Source organism: Gopherus flavomarginatus, chromosome 6, assembly GCF_025201925.1.
Source record: "Gopherus flavomarginatus isolate rGopFla2 chromosome 6, rGopFla2.mat.asm, whole genome shotgun sequence".
Taxonomy (NCBI): Eukaryota; Metazoa; Chordata; order Testudines; family Testudinidae; genus Gopherus; species Gopherus flavomarginatus.
Genome location: NC_066622.1, coordinates 126,905,210 through 126,929,873, shown reverse-complemented (window position 1 = coordinate 126,929,873; position 24,664 = coordinate 126,905,210). Strand labels below are relative to the sequence as shown.

Below are 24,664 nucleotides of genomic sequence, written 5' to 3'. Positions count from 1 at the left end.
CTGGGATGTATTAAAAGGAATTTTGTAAGCAAGACACAAAAATAGTTCTTCCACTCTGCTCCCTGATGATTAGGTCTCAGCTGGAATATGCATCCAGTTCTGGTGCCATGTTTCAGGAAAGATGTAGACAAATTGGAGCAAGTCCAGAGAAAAGCAACAAAAATGATTAAAGGTCTAGAAAGCATGACCTATGTGGGAAGATTGAAAAAATTGGGTTTGTTTAGTTTAGAGAAGAGAAGACTGAGAGGGGACATGGTAACAGTTTTCAAGTACATAAAAAGATTGTTTCAAGGAGGAAAAAATGTTCTTATTAACCTCTGAGGATAGGACAAGAAGTAATGGTCTTAAACTGCAGCAAGGGTGGTTAGGTTGGACATTAGGAAAAACTTCCTAACTGTCAAGGTGGTTAAGCACTGGAATAAATTGCCTCGGGAGGTTGTGGAATCTCCATCATTGGAGATTTTTAAAAACAGATAAGACAACTCGCTGTCAGGGATGGTCTAGATAATACTCTTGCCATGAATCCAGGGGTCTGAACTAGATGATCTCTTGAGGTTCTTTCCAGTCCTATGATTCTATGATTCTATTGTTAAGATTGCCTGACACTTCTCATGATAAAGGCCCTGTTTTCAGTTGCTTATAATTTTGTCAGACTTTAAGTGAGATAAATTTTCTATGCCAGATTTCAGCCTCCAGCTGAATTTTTTGGGAAAATTTGATCCAAAATTGTTCAGCCATTTCCAAAAATGAAGCCAAAGAAAAATACATCGGTGTACCTGTGTTAAAAAATTTGAAACAATTTGAAAAAATTAAAAAACATTTCTTTTGAATATCTTCATGTTTTGGAGCAAAAACTTGACATCTGAAAGAGCGTGGACTTTGTGTCAGGGATGCGCCTTATGCCATCCCCATAAAAATCTGCAAAGATTTGGCCACAACAGTTTTAGAAAAATTATATTTCTCTCATGCTCAGTGGAAACTCCTTTGATTTTTTGCTGCTAAACTCTTGAAGATTCTATCCAAACTGAGCATTCTTGAACCTCTCACAGCTCTAGTTCTGCACTAGACTGCACTTGAGCCTTCCACAGAGAGCAACTGAGATTGCCCCATTCTCTCTCACATCCTACCCAAGCGAGTGAGCATGCTCCAACACAGAGCACGAGGGGTTAAGCTGGACTTTGCCTGGAATGCCTGTTTACAGCTTCTCCAGGCTGAAAAAGGGCCAAGTACTGGAGCTTTGAGGAGGGAGTCTGTTACTCTCACACTCTCTGTGACCCTCCTCCTGGCACAGAGGCTGTGTAGAGGAGGAAGTTGTATGATTTGAATGCAGAGTGGACAAAAGCTAGAGCCAGGGAAGGGAAAGTAGTAGATAGGGATAAGTAGTCTGGTGTGATGGAGACTGGATGTGAGGAGAAAAACTGTGACTGGGAGCTGGGGGACTCTGCCACTGATTAAGTAAGGAGACTGGGACCATGAACTGGGTACAGAGAGGAGGCGGAAACTTGATACAAGACACCGGGATGGGAGTTGGGGAGGGAAAAGGAAGGAGGAACCTGAGAATCAGTTGACTAGCAATGAAAGCAGATGATGATGTGTGGGAAGGGTGCAGACTGTCTGGACAAGGAGACTGGGACTGAGAACTACCATGAGGGGGAATGGAGTTGGAAGGAAGGGGAAACATCTGACAAGGAGGTGGGATGTGGGGAAATACCTGGGATTAGCTCGGCAGAGACTGCGCCAAGAAACCAAATAGGGGGAGACTGGGATAAGGAGCTGGGGAGGGAGTGGAGGGAGCGAGACTAGGTGAGTAGCTGTGGGACTGGGAGTGTCAGAGCAAGGAGACTGGGACTGGATATGGACAGGCAGAGTGACTGAAAGTTGGAGGGAGGTGGGTAGTGGAACTCAGTGAGCTCAGAAGGGGAGACTAGGACTGGGTAAGCAGAGAGAGATTGGGACTAGGAAGAGAAGCTTGAGTAACAGAGACCGGGACTGTGTGGACAAGGTGCCAGGAGTAAGAAAGAAATAGGACAGGGACAGGAGATGGTACAGAAGGGATTGAGCTTGGGGAAATAGGTAGAAGAATCTGTGCCCACTAGAGCACAGTTCCCTCCAGAGTCTAGAATGAAACCCATGATTCCTGAATCTCAGCATTCCCCCTGCTCTCAGCAATTCACTGAAACCAACTGGCAAGCCGTGTCTCTCATCCTCTTCCAGTGCTAGTCCATATAGAGGATGACACCCTACTATTGCTATCAGTTACTATGTTACATCAAGTGTTACATTAAGTCTATGTAGCAGGTCTGATTAACCATCTAGGTGTCAGTGTGATGCCACATGAAGAAATTTTTTCAACAAATGAGGAAAGGGTTCTATAGACAACAGTCTCTTTCATGACACATCCCAGATTCATTGCCTGAGCAGGTCCAGCCTGGTCACTGATTGAAGCAGGGGTCTTGTGGAAAATATATCTGATCAGGCCTGCCGACAGCAATTCCGGGCCTCAGGGCAGAACAGTCCGTGGGTCCCCGCTGGTGCCCAGCGAGCTACCGGCATGGCCAGGGTTTCCACATGCCAGCCCAGCTGCCTTTGCTGCCACCGGTACCACCCCTTACGCGCTTAGGAGCATAGGTGCCAAATTCCAGATTTCCCAGGGAGTGCTTGACATCCCCCCCAATCTATCCTAGGCCCTTCCCCCAATGCCCCAACCCCACCTTTTCCCACTCCTGTTCTGCCCCCTTTCCTGAGGGTGCCCCATATACAACTGGGGCTTGATCTAAAGGGCAGGTCATGTGTTGTTCCCCCACCCCATGCCCAGCCCAGGGCCACTGTGCTCTCCCTTCCCCATGTTACCTGCAAGGGGAGGGCACTTTGTCCTCCCACTGCACCTGCCCCCTCCCGCCCTCAACCCATTCTACCACTCTCCCTTGTGGGCAGGAGCCCAGGTAGGGAGCAGGAGGGAGCTGCTTTTAATGCTGGCCCCTCCTGGTCGCTGTTCTGCAGCCCTGCCCAGCAGCTGCCTGAACTGTGGTTTCCCCAGGAATTGAAATTTGTGGGGGTGTCAGGGCCAATGAGATATGTAAAAGAGTAATGAATAAAGTAAATGGTTTGTTAGGATAATGCAAATTTAACATAAGGCTAATGCAAGTTGCACCAAAACACCTAACAGGTCTAGATTTCTAAAAAAAAAAAAAAAAAAATTTAAAAATATGTATATTTAATTTAAATTGACTTTTGAAAAGTAAGCTATCATGGGATAAGAGGGAAGTTCTCTCATGGATCAGTAACTGGTTAAAAGATGGGAAACGAAGGGTAGGAATAAATTATCAGTTTTCAGAATGTCAAGAGATAAATAATGGTATCCCTAAGGGGTTGGTATTGGGACCATTACTGTTCAACATATTCAGAAATGATCTGGAAAAATGGGTAAACAGTGAGGTGGCAAAATTTGCAGATGATACAAAACTATTCAAGATAATTAAGTCCCAGGCAGACTACGAAGAGTTACAAAGGGCTCTCGCAAAACTGGGTGACTGGGCAACAAAATGGCAGATGAAATTTAGTGTTGATAAATGCAAAGTAATGCACATTGGAAAACAATCTCAACTATACATACAAAATGATGGAGTCTGAATTAGCTGTTAATACTCAAGAAAGAGATCTAGGAGTCATTGTGGATAGTTCTCTGAAAACATCCACTCAATGTGCAGCAGCAGTCAAAAAAGCAAACAAAATGTTGGGAATCATTAAGAAAGGGATAGATAATAAGACAGAAAATATCATATTGCCTCTATATAAATCCATGGTACGTGCACACCTTGAATATTGTGTGCAGATCTGGTCACCCCATCCCAAAAGAGAGGTATTGGAAATGGAAAAAGGTACAGAGGTGGACAACTAAAATGATTAGGAGTTTGAAACAGGAGGAGAAATTAAAATGACTGGGAATTTTCAGCTTAGAAAAGAGACATCTAAGGGGGGATATGATAGAGGTCTATAAAATCTTAACTGGTGTGAAGAAAGTGAATAAGGAAATGTTATTTAATCCTTCACATAACACAAGAACTAGCAGTCACCCAATGACATTAATAGGCAGCAAGTTTTTAAAAAAACAAACGGAAGCACTTCTTCACACAACATAAAGTCAACTCGTGGAACTCTTTGCCAGGGGATGCTGTGAAGTCCAAAACTATAACAGAATTTAAAAAAGAACTAGATAAATTCCTGGAGAATAGGTCCATCAGTGGGTATTAGCCAGGATGGGGAGGGATGTAACACCATGCTCTGAGTGTCCCTAGCCTGTTTGCAAGAAGCTGGGAATAGGCAACAGGGGATGGATCACTTGATGATTATCTGTTCTGTTCATTCCCTCTGAAGCACCTGGCCTTGCCTACTGTCAGAAGACAGGATACTGGACTATATGGACCACTGGTCTGACCCAGTATGACTATTCTTATGTAAAATTAATTATTATAGTAATAAAAATGTTTAGTACAGAAACTCCCCAACATAATGACCTCTCAAGATAGCAACAATGTGAGATAACATCCTTGGCAAATAATGCATTTTAAAAATCTTGGCCTACTAGGAAACATTTATATAAGTTTCCATTCCCAGTCACAAATCTAGCATTCTGGAGCAAAGTCATTAAAATATAGTCCAACAAACAAATGTTTATTTAACATGCCCCTCAATTTTCCCTCCACCGCACCCCACTCACCGGTGTTGTCCTTGGTCAGTGGAGACTCAGAGTTCAGAGGTGCTTTCACGTGAGTACACCTTCCAGGTGGGGGGCAAGCAAGCACTTTGCTCGTTCCTCCTCACTGTTTGCTCTGGCCACTCCTATTCATTGTGCCACCGTTCACTCCACCACTCTGTTGCCAATGGCCCTGTTCAGTCACCTTCTGCTGCAACCTGCCACTGTGACCTATGCGAGTTGGTCTCTTGAGATTCCACCCAGCTCTCAGTGATTTCAGCTGAGCTCTCAGTGGGGGAACCTCATTGCTAGTGCAGTCTGGGCCATCTTTTCCACAGAAACACTGTCCCCACAGCAGGACTAAGCACTTAGACCTGATTATCGGTGATTTCAGCTGCAGTGGTCACATAACAGAACAAAAGACTATCTATGGAGCCTAATCAACTCTGTCTTTAAACAGTGGAGAGGGACAGGTCCCCACCCTCTCTCTTGATGCCCTCAATCAGCACAGGCTAAGTACAGTTCTACTGCCCTTTACTCATACAGTAAGAACAACATTTCATACCCCGTTGCCCCCCACATTCAAGTGATTTGTAACCCAACCCCAGCCAAAATCTATCACTTGGGCAAAACAGCTCTGTTTGCTGGATATCTAGGTAGATGACGTGTGAATGTAAATACAATCTGGTCCTGAAGCCTTTTCCCCAACCCTAGCTTATCACTAGCTGTCAGGGAGATCTCATTTAGACTTTGCTTACAAATCATCATTTGAAATTATTAGGTTGGCCAACATCACTGAAATGAATGCACTGACATTGTCATAAAAAACAAGAGCTGTATAAGGAAGCTAATCTATGGTCATACTTTTCAAATATATTATACTTTTTCAGATGCATGTATTTTATCATACACTGTATATACTTTTAAAGTGTGTATTAATGTTTCAATTTCAATTGAAATTTCCAAACAGTCACTAAATCGGCATGTAACTAGTTCACAAAACTGGGGGAGGGTGTTGGGGAAGTTCAGGGAGGGTGTAGGGAAATCAGTGTGCCTGAGAGAGCCTGGCTGGGGAGGAGGCAGCTTCAGCTCCCCACCCAGCTTGGCTGTCAGGGACCATAGCACCCGAACCTGGCCAGGGAGCAGAAACCATCTCCCCAGCCAGGTTCTCTCTTGTGTACTGGCCTCTGAGCCATGCGTCTCCCAGGCCCAACCCACCTCTTCCCACCCCCCACTCCTCTTCCTCCTCCCAGCGCCTCCAACATGCCGCCAAACAGCTGACAGCAGCAGGTGGGAGGCACTGGCGGGGACGGAAACAAGCTGATCGGTGGGGCCCGGTGTTGGAGGGGGGGGTCCTATATCTGATTGTGTAATCAAAGATTGTATCATAATGAATACACAAGGGGGCTGAATCAAGGTTGCACAATCAACCTTAATTCTAACATTTCCTAACTTCTGAGTGCTTGACTTTGCGACACAATTAATTTTTTAACATTTGTTTTGTGTTATACAATATATGTGCACTAATAAGTGCTGAGCTTACTGAGTAGATGAACAAAAAATAACTTTGGAATGCTGTGTCTAGCATAATGCTTTTACTGGAGTGCAAATTTTAGGAAGTTTTTAGCTGTATAGAATGAGATATTTGTCATTAAACTGTAATTTGCAACAGCTCTTTCAAGGTGATGGGTGCTATTCTCTTCTCCTTTTGTACACAAAGCTGTTTGGAAAATATAAATGACAAACAAACAAAACTGTGAAAAGCTGTGTTACTTCCATGGGACAATCAAGTTATGTTGTAAATGCCATCGATGCTTATTTTCTTCTATGGTGTTGTAACAAAGACTAAGTGGTATTTTTCCCCATTTTTGAATAAAATGAGCACAGTAACATCCAAATATTACGTTGGAGAACTATTAAGGAGATCAGCAGCAAAACAGACTTGAGAAAATTAAAACTTAAATTGTTTTTCTCATAGGAGTTAAGCTGTTATAATTAGAGTATACTCCAAATTCAACAAATTGCTAGATGATATGACATCCAAGTTAAGCAGTTTTTCAATATTGCTCATAAATAAAATAAATCTAATGCAACATTCTCTTGCAACCAAGGTTCTTGAAGAGCACAAAACAATGAAAAACAAAAAGTGACAATAACTGAGTGATCCAGACCTTCCCATAGGAAAAAAGTTCTATAGAAATCAATAGATAATGATAACCTTTCTCCTGGTTTTCTGAACCATCCTATAAAATTTAACAGAAAATTATAACTCTGCTAGAGAATTCTGTGGAATGGTTCATAAAACCAAGACAAAGGTTATAATTTTCTATTAAATTATGTAGGTTTTTAGAGTAATTTCTTATCTGATTCATTTAATCACTATGAAATTCTGTAGGATATTTCGTAAGAGTTATAAAGCTGAAGAGAACAACTTATTTTATAAATAGAACAGGGATATTTTTCAACTTCTGGCATTGATATGGCTTGTCACCTACACAATAGCTACTGCCTCATCTTATTTAGCAATAGAGGTAACTATCTCAAGAAATTAATCAGTGAAAGGCTAATTGCAACACGAGGATCTGTTTAGAGACATCTAGGGAATCCTGGGGTTTGTTTCATGTTTTTACTCATTTCATTATTGTTATCGTTATAAATTATAATTAATAATAATGATTTTCTCATGCTCCAAAAATGAGCTTCTCACCTAACACAAACAAAAATATAGTTCCTGCCCCCCCAGAAGAGCTCACAATTGAACTGCAACATAAGTGAAAGTGATAAACAGAGAGAAGAGGAAGAGTAACAGTAATAAGAGGTCATGGTTATGTAGTAAGGCAAGAACACATCTGGACAGCTCCATTTTTTTATTCCATTACCACTCACGGGACAGGTTTGGGGAGGGCATTCCATGTATAATGGGGTCATATGAGAGCAAACAAAAGAGGCATTGAGACTTCTGGAGTAGTGGTAGTAGGAGCACTGTTTATTTTCAGCTGCTTGAGGTCTAGACTGGGCATGGATGAAACAGTCACGCAGCAGAGTAGGGAGTTGAAATGGAGCTTTTCATGAATGGGTTAGGGCCTCTTGGGTTTTGGTTCCTGGTGCTCAGTGTAGTGCAGGGGCTCCACCACAGATGTTACCCTCTGGGAGCATGTGAGCAGGAAATGGATGGTTAGAGGCAGAGAACAGGTAAAACCATGGCTTCTCCTCCATGTAGCACTCTCTGCTGGATAGCAGAGCTAGCTGGACACATGGGGGAGTATGCTGCACCCCATAAAGGGGTGTTGAAAATTTCTCTTACCCCTTCAGCATAACAGGAACCTGGGCAAAATGGTGCAGCTGAAGGGTGTCCACCGCTTCCTCTGGCCTGTAACCTAAAGCCATAGCATAGTTCTTTGGGTTCTGTATTTTTCTAGAAAAGTCTGTTTCTCAAGATGTATTTGAATTGTGACTGCATACCTGTGAGTAGATGTTGGTTATACGTTAGCAGTAGAATAAACATAAAAGTTATGACAAAGAATATTCATAAACGATTTTTGAATAATCTTATTTATTATTTGTATCCTACATCCGTACAGTGTGTGTAACCACACCAAAAGTGGCCACTCCCCCTCCCCCACTGCCACCATGCTAAGAAGTGAGTTATGGAGAACATGAAGAGGAAATGATAATAGCTGTCGTTTAGAGCAGATATAGCAGATATGAATTTTGAAAGGCACCATAGCATTTTCTTTATTTTGCCTGTGCAAATAGTGTTGTTTTAAAACAGATTATTTAAAAATTGGTTTATTGTTTTTGTTTTTTAAACTATTTGGTTGAAACTATGCGTGTTAACAGAGAATAGTTGTATAGTATGTTACTGCTGTAGAACATGTTTTCTGAGGAAATACACAAAACAAAATGAACGAAGTAACAATTTTGAAGGTTTTGAACTCTCATCTTAACTTCTCAAGATATATATTCCAGATCTCAAATTACCTGTAAATTTAATACATAGCTAAAGACAGCACTGTTGCATTTGTTTGGATCTGTTTTATATCAAATGTCTTAAACATTTACTCATCCCCACCTCTAATAAGTTAAAACTGCCCCTTATATTTTGAGGGGGAGAATGTTCACTCTAATGTTGTATTAAAAAAATTATAAAATGTGTTTAATAGTAATTCAGTTCATTTTTATTTCTGCAGCTGTGACTCTGAAAACAGGTACCTCGGAAATCCACTCAGGGGAACGTGTTACTGTGAGTACTTAAATGTTTCTTTTTCTCTAATCTCACAAATTAAGCACTGTATACACATAATATAGTGGGTTCATTTCCACAATAAAACAAATTAGACAGAATGCTTGGTGGATATTAATTTTTTGATGTATAAAGAAAATGCCCATTTAGGCCTCTCTAGGTACTTGTGAATTTATTTAAAACACCAAAAACTAGGCAAGTCCCCTCAAAATTGCAGCTGAAACTGAACACATTGAAACCTGCTCCCTCAGGCAAAGGCCTGAATGAACAGCTGAACTCTTGCATCATATACTCTAGATCAACATTCAAGATCTCTGTCAGCCCAAAGAGGGAGTATGGCTATATTGTGGCTTTTAAACCACAATTCATGGTAGGGATGTGGAGAGGGATAGTACTATAGCAAGATCCCCTGCGGGCAATACGTAAAACCATAAGAATGGCTGTACTGGGTCATACCAATGATCCATCTAGCCCCCAATCCTGTCTTCTGATAGTGGCCAGTGCAAGGTACTTCAAAGGGCATGAACAGAACAGGACAAATATCAAGTGATCCGTCCACTCAGAGATTTAGGGACACCCAGAGCTTGGGTTTGCATCCCTGACCATCCTGGCTAATAGCTATTAATGGACCTATCCTCCATGAACTTATGTAATTCCTTTTTTGAACCCAGTTATACTCTTGACCTTCACAACATCCTCTGGCAATGAGTTCCACAGGTGGACTGTGCATTATGTGTAGAAGTATATCCTTGTGTTTGTTTTAAACCTGCTGCCTATTAATTTCATAGTGTCCTCTGGTTCTTGTGTTATGTAAAGGGGTAAATAACACTACCTATTCACTTTCTCCACACCTTTTTTGATTTTATAGACCTGTATCATATTACCCCTTGGTCATCTCTTTTCCAAGCTGAAGAGCCCCAGTCTTTTTAATCTCTCATTTTATATAAGCTCTTTCATACTCTGAATAATTTTTGTTGCCCTTCTCTCTGTACTTTTTCCAATTTTAATATATGATTTTTGAGATGAGAAAACCCGAACTGCATGCAGTACTCCAGGTTTGGGCATACAATGTATTTATATAGACATTATTGTATTTTCTCTTATTATTGATCCCTTTCCTCATGATTCCTAACATTCACTTACCTTTTTTTGACTGCCGCTGCACATTGAGCAGATGTTTTTAGAGAACTTTCCACAAGGATACCAAGATCTTTCTTGAGTGGTAACAGCTAATTTAAACCATGTCATTTTATATGTATAATTGGAATTGTTTCCAATATGCATTACTTTGCGGTTGTCTACACTGAATTCATCTGCCAGTTTATTGCCTGGTCACCTAGTTTTGTGAAATCCCATTGTAACTCTTCACATTCAGCTTTAGACTTCCTAGATTTTTTGCTACCTCACTGTTCACCTCCTTTTCCAGATCATTTATGAATATATTAAGCAGCACAGGTCCCAGTACAGATCCTTGGGGGACCTTGCTACTTATCACTTTCCATTGTGAAAACTGACCATTTATTCCTGCCCTGCTTACTTTGTTGAAGAGCCTTTGGTGGGGGACCTTGTCAAAAGCTTTTTTGATAGTCCAAGTACACTCTAACTGGATCACCTTTGTCCACATGCTTGTTGACACCCTCAAAATATTTGAATAAATTGGTGAGACATGATTTCTCTTTACAAAAGTCATGTTGACTCTTCCCCAGCATAACATGTTCATCTGTGTGTCTGATAATTCTGTTCTTTACTATAATTTCAACCAATTTGTCTGGTACTGAAGTTAGGGTTACTGGCCTATAATTGCCAGAATGGCCTCTACGGCCTTTTAAAAAAATTGGCCTTACATTAGCTATCTTCCAACCAGTAAAGGATGATGTAAGTGATAGTTTACATATCAAATTTAGTATTTCCAAGATTAAAAGTGACTCAGGTGTGGGAATCTTCCTCATATCCTCTGCAGTGAAAACTGATGCAAAGAATTAATTTAGCTTTTCCACAATAGTCTTGTCTTCCTTGAATGCTCGTATAGCAACTTGATTGTCCAGTGGCCCCACTGATTGTTTGGAAGATGTTTTGCTTCTGATATATTTTTAAAAATTGCTGGATTTTGTTCTTCAGATTAATTTTGACCTTTCTAATTATACTTTCATAACTGACTTGTCAGGGTTTATGCTCCTTTCTATCTTTCTGGCTAGGATATGACTTCCAATTTTCAAGAAATGCCTTTCTGCTCTTTTACTCTGTGTGGGAATGTCCTGGTTGAGGTTTCTAGGTGCTATCACAATATCAATATCAAATTATAATAAAGGGATGCAAGCGTGGGAAGATGGCATGTTTCCTCTCTCAAGACTTCTGCGTATACCTGCATATCATCAAACAGAGTCTGGCCCCAAGTTTTTATTATTTCCCCCGCCCACACATACAACTTAGATCTGCATCTGAGAATATGACATAAGAGAAGTGGCTGTATTTTTAAGGTTTCTTTTAATTTTAGACCATATTTTGTGTTTTAGAAATTGGAGGCTGTACATGAAACTTTTACTGCAGAACTTTTTAGTCATAAGCCACCTTATAAATAAATGTTGTTTGTTAATTTAAACAAGAAATAAGACATACTATAATATAGACATGGTGTTGGAATTATTGGAGACCATTTTTAATTTCAGAAGGAGGAGAAAGGTATTATAAAGCACTAAAGCACTGGGAGAAGCTGTTCTAGATTTGATTTAGACAAATAGGGAGGAACTGGTTAAGAATTTGACAGTGTACAGACAGCTTAGGTGAAAGGGATCATGAAATAGTAGAGCTGATTTTTCTAATGAATGGGAGGAGGGAAAACAGCACAATAACTGTAAGAAATTTCAAGAAGGCAGACTTTAGCAAACTCAGGGAGTTGGTAGGTACAATCCCATAGGAAGCAAGTCTAAGGGAGAAAACTGTTCAAGACAGTTGGCAGTTTTTCAAAGAGACATTATTAAGGGGAAAAGAGCAAACTCCCACTGCATAGGAAAGATAGGAAGTATGGCAAGAGACCACCCTGGATTAACAAAGAGATCTTCAGTTATCTGAAACTCAAAAAAGAGTCCTACAAAAAGTGGAAAGACAGAATTGGAAAGGCCAGGGCACCAACCGCAGGGATCAGTGCTGGGTCCAGTTTAGTTCAATATGTTTGTCAGTGATTTAGATAATGGCATAGAGAATACACTTATAAAGTTTGTGGATGATACAAAGCTGGGAGCAATTGCAAGTTCTTTGGAGGCGAACATTAAAATTCAAAATGATCTAGATAAACTGGAGAAATCATCTGAATTAATAGGATGAAATTCAGTCAGGGCAAATGCACTTCAACTTAGGAAGGAACAATCAGTTGCACGCTTACAAAATTGAAAATGATTACCTGGGATGCAGTACGGCGGAATGGGATCTGGCGGTCATAGTGGACCACAAGCTAAATGTGAGTGAACAGTGTATCACTATTGCAAAAGCAAACATAATTCTGGGATGTATTAGCAGGAGTTTTGTAAGCAAGACACAAGCAGTATTTTTTCTGCTCTATTCCATGCTGATTAGGCCTCAACTGGAGTGTTGTGTCCAGTTCTGGGTGCCACATTTCAGGAAAGATGTGGACAAATTGGAGAAAGTCAAGAGAAGAGCAACAAAAATGATTAAAGATCTAGAAAACATGACCTATGTGGGAATACTGAAAAAATTGGGTTTGTTTAGTTTAGAGAAGAGAAGACTGAGAAGGGACATGATAACAGTTTTCAAGTACATAAAAAGGTTGTTACAAGGAGGAGGGAGAAAAAATGTTCTTGTTAATCTCTGAGGATAGGACAAGAAGCAATGGGCTGAAACTGTTGCAAAGGCGGTTTAGGTTGGATATTAGGAAAAACTTCCTAATTGTCAAGCTGGTTAAGTACTGGAATAAATTGCCTCGGGAGGTAGTGGAATCTCCATCATTGGAGATTTTCAAGAGCAGGTAAAACAATCTCCTGTCAGGGATGGTCTAGATAATACTTAGTCCTGCCATGAGTGCAGGGGACTGGACAAGTTGACCTCTTGAGGTTCCTTCCAATCCTATGATTCTGTGATTGACAGCAACTGAACATACTTCTGACTGTACTGTCTTCTGGGCAGATCATTAGGTCTGAAAACTGTTTACTTATGTTGCCAGTTATTAAAGAAAGTCATATTTCTCACAGAAAAGCTAAAGTTCAAGTGTAAGATCTCTCGGTTAAAGTTAATTCTCAAATACCTGGTTTCCGAGGTACTATTAGTAGAGGTTGCAGTTTTCATGTAATAGATCTACAAATGAAAATGCAGAGTAAAATTGTCCCTTTCGGTGTTCTTGATCAAATGAAAGCAACTGCAAAAATTCGATATTACACAGCAAAAATTGTTCTTATTTAAAAAATATTTTTGAAGGGTTAAATTTTTGTATCAATTATTTTATTAACTATCTAAAGGCAGAGCTAGATAAAGAGCATTGGAAAGGTTTGTACAGTTTAAAAAAGCACTGTACAGAGGGATTTTTCTTTATGCATATATTTTGGATAGGCACATAAAAATTTATTTTGTTCTTCAAAAATAAATCCAGTTAAATTTAAGAGATGGAAAATAAATGACAATAATAAGATTTGTTTACCTCAGACACCTCCAAGAAAGACCTTATTCCTTACTATCCTATAGCAGCTTGGGTCTATAAATCTTCTTGATCGTCTGAGACAAATTGTGCTATATCCAAGATAGCCTTTCACTTTTAACTCACTAGAGCTATTTGTCTTCTGTCAAATTTTAAAATATTTAAAGATCTTATGGTTTTGGATTGATAAGTCTTTTAACAACTTTAATATTTTAAAATCTATTAGTTGTAAACACTTTCAACATTATCTAATCTGGTGATGATAAGGAACCTGCAAGGACTTAAATGAAATAGATGCTTTGTTTCTTACAGCTAATGGGTAATACATTATAGTTGAAAAACTAAATATGTTCCTATTAATTTGTGAATAATTTACCTAAGATTTCCATAACAATTTGTAGTTAATAGTAGATAATCAGCTGAGTCATCCATTTAAAACATTATACACACACACACACACACACACACATATGCAGACAGAGAGAGAAAGAGATTGTCTAAGTATATTAGATAAATATTTTAAAATATCACTTTACCAGAATGGCATTTTGGAATAAAAGATCACTTTATTTTTTAAGAAGATATGTATGTGGCCATGTAGCAGAGTGAGCACCCGCTCCGGCCCTGGAGGGGTTGGAAAAGCCCTGCAGAGGGCTGGGGCTGGCCAAGGTAAAACCCTGGCTGATTGGGGGAAGTGGCTGCAGCTGGGGCCATGTCCCAAACTGAGCCATGGGGTCTTATAAGAAGGCCAGGGAAGCCTTCGCTATAACGTTGTTTGGCTGCCTGCTTTGTGCACAGCAGGCAGCCCCCCATCAGCTCCCCTACAACCCCCCCCACAGCAACTCCCGCCTGCCAGCAGACCCTGCAGATCAGCGCCTTCCCCTTCTCCCCCCATCTCCTGCCTGCAGCAATCAGCTGGCTTGCAGCGTTCAAGAGGGAAGGGCGAGGAGCGTGAACTCGGTGCGCAGGCTTCCCCTCTCCCCCCCGCCTCCTGCACGCCGCAAACCAGCTGATTGCCGTGGGCAGGGGAGGGAGGGGGAAAGAGCGAGGATGCTGCGTGCGGAGTAAAGGGGAAGGGGGGGGAAGAGGAGGTGGGTTAAGGGTGGGGGCTTGGGGGAAAGAGTAAAGTGGGCAGGCCGAGGCTTGAGCCCACCACCCCTGCTACTTGTAGAATAGAGGAAGCTGCTGCTGCGCAACGTGCTTCTCCTAGCCTACGGCACCTTCAGCCTCCTTGCCTGCCTCATTGTCTCCAGTGCCAGCGGGCTGTGCCTCTGTGGAGTAAGGCGAAGGCACCTCCCAACTAGAGTACTGTACTGTACTGTGTGGCAAAAATAAATTTCCCTGGAACCTAACCCCCCTATTTACATTCATTCTTATGAGGAAATTGGATTCACTTAATAGCGTTTCACTTTTTTCAGGAAAATAACTACTACGTTAAGTGAGGAGTTACTGTATATGCTTAACTTTATCTTTAAGCATGTGTGTAACTGCTATCCCAAATAGGGATATTTTCTTGAACTGAGGCCTCATGCCTTGATCCTGTATGATGCTGAGCACTCCTATAAAGTATTTAGTGACCCTCAATTTTCTTTAAATGTAATGGAAATTGAATATACTCAGAACCTCACAGGGGTTCTCAGCACGTTGCAGGATTGAGCCCTTAATGTAATGCTTGTCCAAAGGGGCTGATCCTGTAAACATTAGTGGCATATAGTTTATTTGCCGTTGCTGTTTTCAGTATTTACACAACAGTATTGCCTAGAAGCCTTTCTCAGGATTGGAGGCCTGTTGCTCTTGTGCATTACAAACTCTATTAAAACATGCTCCCTTCCCCCAGAAGCCTACAGCTTAAGACCCAGATCTTGCAGTTCATGGGCATTCTGCAGCATCCTCGCTGACGCCCACTGAAGTCCTTGAATGCTACATTGGCACAGCATGTTGCAGAATAGAGACCTAAGAAGATAAGGAACATACACAGGCTGGAAGCATATGGATACAATCAAATATGCAGGGCTGCCAAGTATAAGGCATCCGTCATCCCTGTCATGCTTTTGTCATGACTCAACTGGCATCTCATGATCCAACTGAGGGCAGGAAAGCAGCAGGCATTTGCTGCAGTTGTGTCTTTTGTTCGTCAGAGATGACTGTGGAGCCAGGACTGAACAAGGAGCCAGATTCTGCTTCTCCCTGCTCCCCATGATAGATTAGGGCAAAAAATGAGCAGCCTGTAGATAGCCTTAGTGACTGGAAGATAATACAGTTGTAGCAGTGCAAGATGAGGGGTCCCATCGTGGCGTCATGGTCCCTTCCTCTTCCCCCTAAGGTCAGCCACATCTGGCTCCCATCAGTGCAACCACCCCAGCAACCCAACCCCAGCTGCTTGAACAGCCTCCTGTCAGCCAGCAGCCTCAGCATGTTTAGCACCTTTTAGCTCTCCCACCCCCAGGGGGCTCAGTAGCTTCCTATGAGTCCTTGCCTCCTAGTTGTTCCAGCACCCACTGCCCCCTTGTAACCCTCTAACCCCAAGGAACCCCAGATCTCTCAATCTTCCTGAAAACCATTTCTCCCCCTAAATTCCCTACTCCCTCCCAGTGGCCTCTGGTCTCCAACAGTCCCAGCACCCTCTATTCCCTATGAGCCACCCAAACTCCAAGAGCCCCCACACTTCCTACCCAGCCATACCAAGAGCCTCAGGGGGCACTTACCCAGGTACCACCCCGGATACCCTCAGACATCCAGCTGGAGCTGCCAAGTTTTGTACAACTCCCTGACCTGTGTCTGCCACTGCTCAGGGCATGGTGTGTTAACCATAACTTTCAGCTAATGGTTATACAGAAATTACATCATTTGTTTGCATAAAAGTCACATCAAGCAAAACAAAACTTACCATCTATGGTTAGTTTTATATACATATATAATCTGCTTTTAAAAAATATAAATGGGTAAAATGTCATCTGTCTCCATCTGTCCCTCAATCTAGCCATCAGGAATTGGTTAGTTTGGTACAGGATATTGGATGCCTTTCTTGGCTTGTGAAACAGCATCATGAACAGCTGTTGCCACAGCTGACCAAAATAGTCATAATTTCATTCAGAGAAAGAGTCTTACATTCCTCCTACAAACATGCAATAATCTGACCAACACTGAAGAAATGCAGCTTGCACATATCAGTTCTAGCCATTTACCAGCCAGTGTCAAACCTGCCCTTTACCACCAAGTGTCAAAGCTCAATTTACAGTTATTTGAAGGATGTTATATTAAGGAAGAATATTAATTATTCAGCATGGTATAAGTAAACTGGAAGTAATTAGATGAAATTTTAATATTGAAAATTTAGGTTGAACAGCAGAAAAAATAATCCTGGCAATATAATCTACTGTACTAGGATGTAGAACTGTCTCCCAAGAGAAGTGGTGGCAGCCTCATCACTTGTGATATTTAAAATTAATTGAACAGTATTCTAGTAAATGTAGAATTGGGGAGCAATCCAGTCCTTCATAGGCAGGGAGCTGCACTAGACGATGCATTAGGTCTTTTAAGTATCTAGTTTTTTATGAGGGGCACAGGCTGTTGTTGCTGTTGAAATAATTGTGATTTCATAATTGCTTCATTATGACTTCACTGCGTGATTGAAAAAGGAGAAATGGCAAGCTATGAAGGAAAAATACTTTGTTTAAACATACAAGAGATTTGATAATTAAGAAAATGCTTACAATGTTTGAAGAGATGTAAGTTTCATCAGATTTTTTTAAATATATGAGATGTTTCCAAGAACATCACGAATACTGGCATCTCTCATTACCAAATTAGGTATTTGATATATCATAAGAAAGACTAGCTCTGTACAAAAGAGCAAGTTCTGTAAATTTAAAATGTGCTATTTTATTTAGACTTCAATTCGACACAATATAAATACTCTGGTATGTGTATTATACATTCAGTTCAGGACTGTGGCTTTGTACTTCTGGTAGGAAGTCTACATATCCCTAAACTATTGTGTTATAAGCCAACATTTTAGTGAATAACTGCAGGCTGATTTGGTGCATATAAATGAATTCAGAGTGTAGGCAAGAGATGGTTGTGCAGCTGAGCTATGCATGTACACAGGCTGTAAATACAACATTTTGTCATGATGCATTTATTGTTCTTTTGTCCTTTGGTAACTCGACCAAGTGACGTATATCAGTGAAGAAAGCATCCAAATGGCTGGATTAGTTCTTCATACATAAGCAACTGAAATACTGCTTTCAGAATCAGTGCTCATGGGTGCAAATGAACCAGTAGCAAGAGATGGTTTTAGACAGAAGGGTAAAAATTGGTGGGATAGGTGCCATTTTTATGGCTCTAACATGGATTGCATTCAGATTGAATGCTCTGAAATGAGTTTTCATTGATAGCTAAACCAAATTTTTAACAAAACTAAGATTTTAAATTTACAACAATTGGTAAATAGAGTTTGTTGTGTAGTGTGTAGAATGTCAGCTCTTTGACGCTTTGATGGTTTGAAAGGAGACTGTATCCTCCTACATGAACTTCTTGATATTTCTTACTTCTAGCCTAAATTTTAAGGGTACAGTTTAGCAAAATATGGTACAAGTGCAGAACTTTGAGTGTAACACCTGCAGTACTACATTTGGAACACTAACACTTGTGTATGCAGCTGATCAGTTCTGACACTTGCGTGTGCATGACTTTACATGTACAAAAGAAGTGGGTTTAATGGATGTAAATGGTATTGCCTACCTACATAGATGTTAGAATCTATCAGTGGTGTGTTGCTGCTCAAAAAATGTGTGTGCTCAAGCAGAGACCAGTTTAAGGCTTCTCTGAAAGTGTATCCCAATTGTATTATATTTTGAAAAATCAATCTTTATAAAAGAAAACCAGTTATATCACAGGTTTCGATTTTATTCTCTTTGTGGTTCACAGATCAATTTTTTTCATTTTTAGCCAAAATAATTTATTATCCATCCAGTCACTCCACTCACCCAGTCATACTGTCTCTCCTTTTATCTCTCTATACAGATTTTTTCCCTAGGGCCTAATGGTTCTTCACGTCCACTCCAGAGAACATCATGTCATCCAATTGTCCACTCTAGGAGTACATCTACACTGGAATAAAAGACTAGCAGTATGGCTATGGCTGGCTTGGGTTAGCTGACTGAGGCTCGTGGTGCTCAGGCTGTGGGGCTAAAAATTGCTGTGTTGATGTTTGGGATCACCTGAAGCCCGAGCTCTGGGACCCTCACACTTTGTGGGGTCCCACAGCTTGGGCTCTAGCCCAGGCCTGAATGTCTACGCAGCAGTCTTACAGCCCCGCAGTCCAAGCCCTGCAGACTCTAGTCATAGAATCATAGAATATCAGGGTTGGAAGGGACCTCAGGAGGTATCTATTCCACCCCCCTGCTCAAAGCAGGACCAATTCCCAACTAAATCACCTCAGCCAGGACTTTGTCAAGCCTGACCTTAAAAACCTCTAAGGAAGGAGATTCTACCACCTCCCTAGGTAACCCATTCCAGTGCTTCACCACCCTCCTAGTGAAAAAGTTTTTCCTAATATCCAACCTAAACCTTCCCACTTCAACTTGATACCGTTATTCCTTGTTCTGTCATGAAGTACCACTGAGAACAGTCTAGATCCACCCTCTTTGGAACCCCCTTTCAGGTAGTGGAAAGCAGCTATCAAATCCCCCCTCATTCTTCTCTTCTGCAGACTAAACCAGTCAGCTGATCTGGGCCAGCTGCTGGTGTTTAATTTCTGTGTAGACATACCTTAAGAGGTTATAGCTGCTTATCCTCTCTCTAGCTGAATTTTAAGAGCATTCTTTCTTTCCCTGGGGCTCGGCCACAGTGGAATATGTTACTGGGTTCAGAGCAGTCAGAAGTCATATCTTCATACCATTCTTTCTACATTCGCCCTCTCACCTCACCACAGTCTTTCCTGTGCCAGCCACATAAGAACATAGAGCAGTCTAAGGGCATATTTCCCAGTGTGGGTAGAAAGAATTACACTAGCTCTGCCTAAGCTAACTTGCTAAAAATGGCATGTATATGGGGATAGCATGGGTGGCAGACTGGGTAGCCACCTGAGTACAATCCCTCCTGGACACCCTGGATACATACTCAGACAGTTAGCCTGAGCCACTGCCCATGCCATCCCTGGCTACATTGTTATTAGCATGCTAGCTTGAGCAGGATTAGGCTGTGTCTGTCTAACCATGCTGGGAAGCACACTTCCAGTTGCAATGTAGGCACATCCTAAGAGAGACACGTATATACCCAGTGCCTTTTGTTTCTTAACTACTTCTATTCACGTTTATTGTTGTTATGTGTATTGTTGTAGCCTCTGGGAACCCCATTAATGGAGAAGGACCCTATGGTGCTAGGCATTGTACAAACATGGAACAAAAATGCAGCCCTTCCCCAAAGAATTTGTAATTTAAGCATCAGATAAGAGACTAAAGATTGATTCAGACAGACCAATGGGAAAGTACAAGGAAACAATGAGACAGCATTGATCAAGTAGTGATCTTACCACACCAGTAGTCTGACAGTTTTCAAGTTTTTGTAGGCATCACAGCAATGGAGAGTTTTAAGGAGAGGTTTGAAGTAGAACAGTGAAAGGGCTTTGAAGGTGTTTACAGGAAGTACCCCCCAAGCACGAGGGGCAGCGTGGGAGAAAGCGCAAAGGTGTTTGTAGGAAAATTTAACAAGTGTATGATGGAGGCTGAGATTATGGGTTGAGCAGAGGTGGGAGTCAATATCTCAATACTGTATGAAGACAAATAGGTTATGTTTTATAGAGTAGAGAAGGGGAGTTACAAAGAGAGGAGTGACATGATCAAAGCAGTGGGCTGGAAGATCATTTGCAGCAGCATTCTGAATGGATATGAGCAGCATAAAATTGCATTTGCAGAGAAAAGGATATTGGAGTAATCTAGAAGTGAGACTATAAGAGCCTGTGCATTTTGAATTGAATTTTAATTTTCATCCAAATAAAGCTTGAGAGAAATTACAAGTAAAACATTAATCTTCTAGTAAAATAATAAATGCTTCATTAACCATTTTTGTAGTAAAAATTAAAAGAATCTGAATAAATGTAAATTAAGCTATATATTAAGCTTAAATAAATGTGAATAGATATGGTTTATCCTCCTGGTTAGTAAAAAGAAGCACCACATTTAGTGTAAAGACTCTCTTTATCTGCTAATCAACATGTTTTAATGGTTACCAATCTATGACAATCCATCTTTCTTTAGGAAAATAATTAAGTAGTACAAACATAAAACAAGATTAATATTGATTATTTAATTCAAGGTTTCCTTCTTGCTGATGTAAATCCTGATTAAAATCAGTGATTTAAATCGCTTTTATTAAAATCAGTCCACCCTGATTTGTGCCAGAGACGCTCTGCAGCAGGAGGGCAGGAGGAAGTGGATGTTGTGGTGAGCAAGGGCTGGGGGTTGGCAGAGAGAACTTTCTGATGTGATATGAGAGAGGTGCAAAAGAATTAAGAGCAATCGAGGGAATCAGCAACCATATTGGGAAGAGAAGGCAGGCAGGGGAGGCCCGAGGGCAGACTGGAAGTCATGCTTCCTGTAAATAGTGGTCTTACAGACAGCTCATGCCTCCGGTCTCTGTTTTTTTAAAAATTATCAGGCACAACAGTGCGGTGTTTGAGCAGGGGAAGAGTCATAGTTTTCCATGGGGTTGTGGAGATCTCTTTGCTTTCATATTTAGCAACATTTTTGGTTTTTAGTGCAGCACAGAGGACAGCATCACAGAATTATAAAATATTGGAATGAGCAAGGTCCTCCTCCTCCCTATTCCAATAGGATATTAACGTTTTATAGCAATAGAGGCAAGAAGGGATAATGCATATGTAACCCAGTTTAATCCAATGTTGGTCATTGGATCACGTAACAGGTTTTATGAATCCATTACTGCCTTCAGTGTATTAAACCACACTTTAGCAGTATATGTTCTTGCTTTTACATTCAGAGGTCAAGGTTCAATCCCCACAAACTTCCCATTGTGAGACTTGGGATTTTACAAACACCATGGAGCTCTCTGGTATAAACCAGAACCACCTTCAGATTTGATAGTCATGAGAGCAACAGGACCTCATGAAGAGTTCTGAATCAAACTGAAATGGAGCAGGAGAGAAGCCACCCACCTGCTTGCCTTGAAGATGATTGAGATTCAAGTATGGACTGAGGTTGGAAAGAGCGGGTCACTTATGAAGAAGACGTAACACTGGTAGTGGCTGAAGGCTCCCTTGCTTTCTGAAAAGAGAAGACTTATTGCTTGAGCATTTTTCCCCTCTCTCCACAAGAAGCCCTGCCTCTGAATATATAAATAGGTGTTGGGTTAACCACACATGTCCAACCCTTTTAAAAAAAAAACAGGAAGAGCAGGGGTTGGACTAGATGACCTTCTGAGTATGATTCTATGAACAAAAAGCTGAAGTTAAAAGATGAGTGAATGTCCAGACCTCATTGTATCTCCATTCCCATGGTCAATCAGTATCTCTCTCTCTCTCTCTCTCTCTGTCTCTCTCAACCTATCTAATCTGCCTATCCATCCCAAATCATTACATAAAATGTCATTTGTGAAAAGTTCCAAGTCCATCCATACCACTGATAGCCTTGTTTCCATAGCAACTAATGCAGTTTAGAGAGGACACTTAAACATACAAAGCAAGAGGCTTAATCTGGGAAGAGATGCCAAACCCATGGCTTCGCCAATTGTTGGTAAAGCAGTCAGCTCAGACTTGTGCTTGTAAAGTATCCAGCTAGTATGTTGGTATGCAATTTCTTACTAGAATGCTGTATTACTCAAACAATGGTCCTTATTACAAACCAGCAAGCATGTTGTATGGGTACTTTATTTTTGGACAGTTTATACTCTGTGTATGAATTGGGGCAAAGGTTTTAAAACTGATCTTAACATTTGTCCACTGTGCTCTCAAAACCATTGATAGTGGTTATTTACTACTACTCTGTCAACTAATAAGAGCACCTACTCAAATGTGAAATTTTCTTTACTGTATCTACAAACACTCCTGTAATTAGTCTGGAAACATGGGGATGGGGAATTACAGGGGGGCAGTCCTGGTGAAACATCATTCACAACATCAGAAGAGCTCCTGTAACTGTAGGTGCACAAAGAAAGAAGGTAGGTAGGTCTGGAGAAGCCTCAAGAGCCAGTGCAATCACAAAATGCTTGCAGTGCTGGCTTGTTGCAACTCTTAACTGTTAATTCCAGTGAGACATATTAGACATGCGGAGAGAAAATAGGATGTCAGGAAAGCAGAGTTAGTGAGCCCCCGAAGACTCATAACTAAGGCAACCCAAATTTACAAGTGGTGGAAAATGAGTACAAATACATTTTTTTAAATGTTATTAAATGTTTCCCTAATAGTTTTTTAAAAAAAAATGTGGCAGAAACAAAATATGTGATAATTAGGTGAGCTATTAAAGATTTTACTGTCACTTTTAGGGGATGAACTTGCATAATTAATTGATGGTTTTGACACCTGTGTGTAATGTCATTCCCAACTCTTGGCAACAAAACTTTATAGTTTACAAAATTATCTCCTATTTTCTTGGTATGCATACAGGAAGGATAGTAGGAAGCAGTTCCCTTAGTATGTCAGCAATTTACAAAGAGGAAGGCTTTTTTTCCTTCTCTGCAGGTGGGGAAGGAGGCATGGAAAGTGCATTCAGTAAAAAGACTTGAGATCAACTCTGGCAATCTTTGCAGGGGACAAGGGAAGGAGGGAAAAATCCTGCCTCTGGCTGAGCAGCCTCATGTGGCTTTTACTACAGCCTTGGAGTGCAGTAGCCCTCAGGATTCCTATACCTTGCTCTGCAAGGGGGAAGTGGCTGGTTGATCTACTGATGCTATTCAAATATTTTAAAGTAAGTGTTTAAACAATCTATGAGCAATTTATTTGCTATAAGGAAAAACACACATGTTTATTGCTCATACCTCATTTAATGAAAACTCATCTTACTACTTATATAACTGGTAAGAGGAAATACGACTTTCTAGTAAATGAAGTTTCATGTCTGGAACTTCAGAGTAAAAACTAAACAAAATGTCTTTGGGGGCACTTTAGAAATCTTGTATATAGAATTCTCGTTTTCTGGCTAGAATTAGTGCTAAGCTTACTATCCTGAGATCATTATTGTTCCTAAGATTGAAGTTGTAGTATTTAGGATTAATGAAGGGTGACATTTCTGAAATAACTTGCATTTACATTATCACAGCACCATTTGATCCTGAATGAATTCATAAGCTAGGTGAACAAGGACGCCTGTGAATGACGGCCATCTCTCAAGTGAAATGCAGATATTTAACAGTGCACCCCAACAGTATATAATTGTGAAGGGATGTAGGCATTTCAGAGTATAGGGAGAATGTAATTACCTAAACTAGCATTTGTTCAAGACACCAGAAACTAGGCACATGTTTTTGAGAAAACAGTGAGAACTTATGACCAAAAGTGGTTGGAGTCTGTTTTATGTGCCATTTAAAAGGTGTCACTTCCAACTGCACAGTATCCCTGTGTACCATGTTGAAACACTGGTTCCATACTGACTTGGTGGAAAGAGTTCCATTTAGTAATTCACTAGTGCTATGTTCTTTTGCAATTAAGATCTATGATCCACATATTGACCAGGCCTGACTTTGTGTAGCCTATGTGATCTGATGGCAGCACAGCTCAAGGCAGTATTTGAGAATTCTTTAAACAGGATCTCTCCTTTTAGAGGAACTGTGCCCATATTTGTTCTTGTAGGCTCCTCAAAAGCTAAATCCATTGAAAGAACTCATTGTAGACAGTCCCAGATTTTCTCCAATGATTGAGGCCCTTTGCCCTGCTCGAGCAGCTCATAAGGGCAGAGAATCTTCTAGCTGAAAATTCTTCAGGGAATCCTCAACTGGCATAGCCAGCTCATGAAGGGAATGTGCCATAGGCAAATGGGAGATTTAGGTGAAAGGCTGCTGTACTCTAGCTATTGTCAGCTAGTTAATGGCATGCTGGGAGCTGTTACCAGTTGCTGGAGCTGCAGTAAACTAT

At 40.8% G+C, this 24,664-nt stretch overlaps 1 protein-coding gene across 5 annotated transcripts in view; it reads left to right on the top strand.

The window, feature by feature from the left end:
* ATRNL1 (attractin like 1) overlaps window positions 1-24,664 on the top strand; it is a 1,010,697-nt gene that overhangs the window by 437,978 nt on the left and 548,055 nt on the right. For all 5 annotated transcript variants that reach the window (XM_050958929.1, XM_050958927.1, XM_050958928.1 and 2 more), the window contains one exon: window positions 8,884-8,936. In XM_050958929.1, the coding sequence (XP_050814886.1) occupies window positions 8,884-8,936 (53 nt within the window). The remainder of the gene's footprint in view (window positions 1-8,883; window positions 8,937-24,664) is intronic.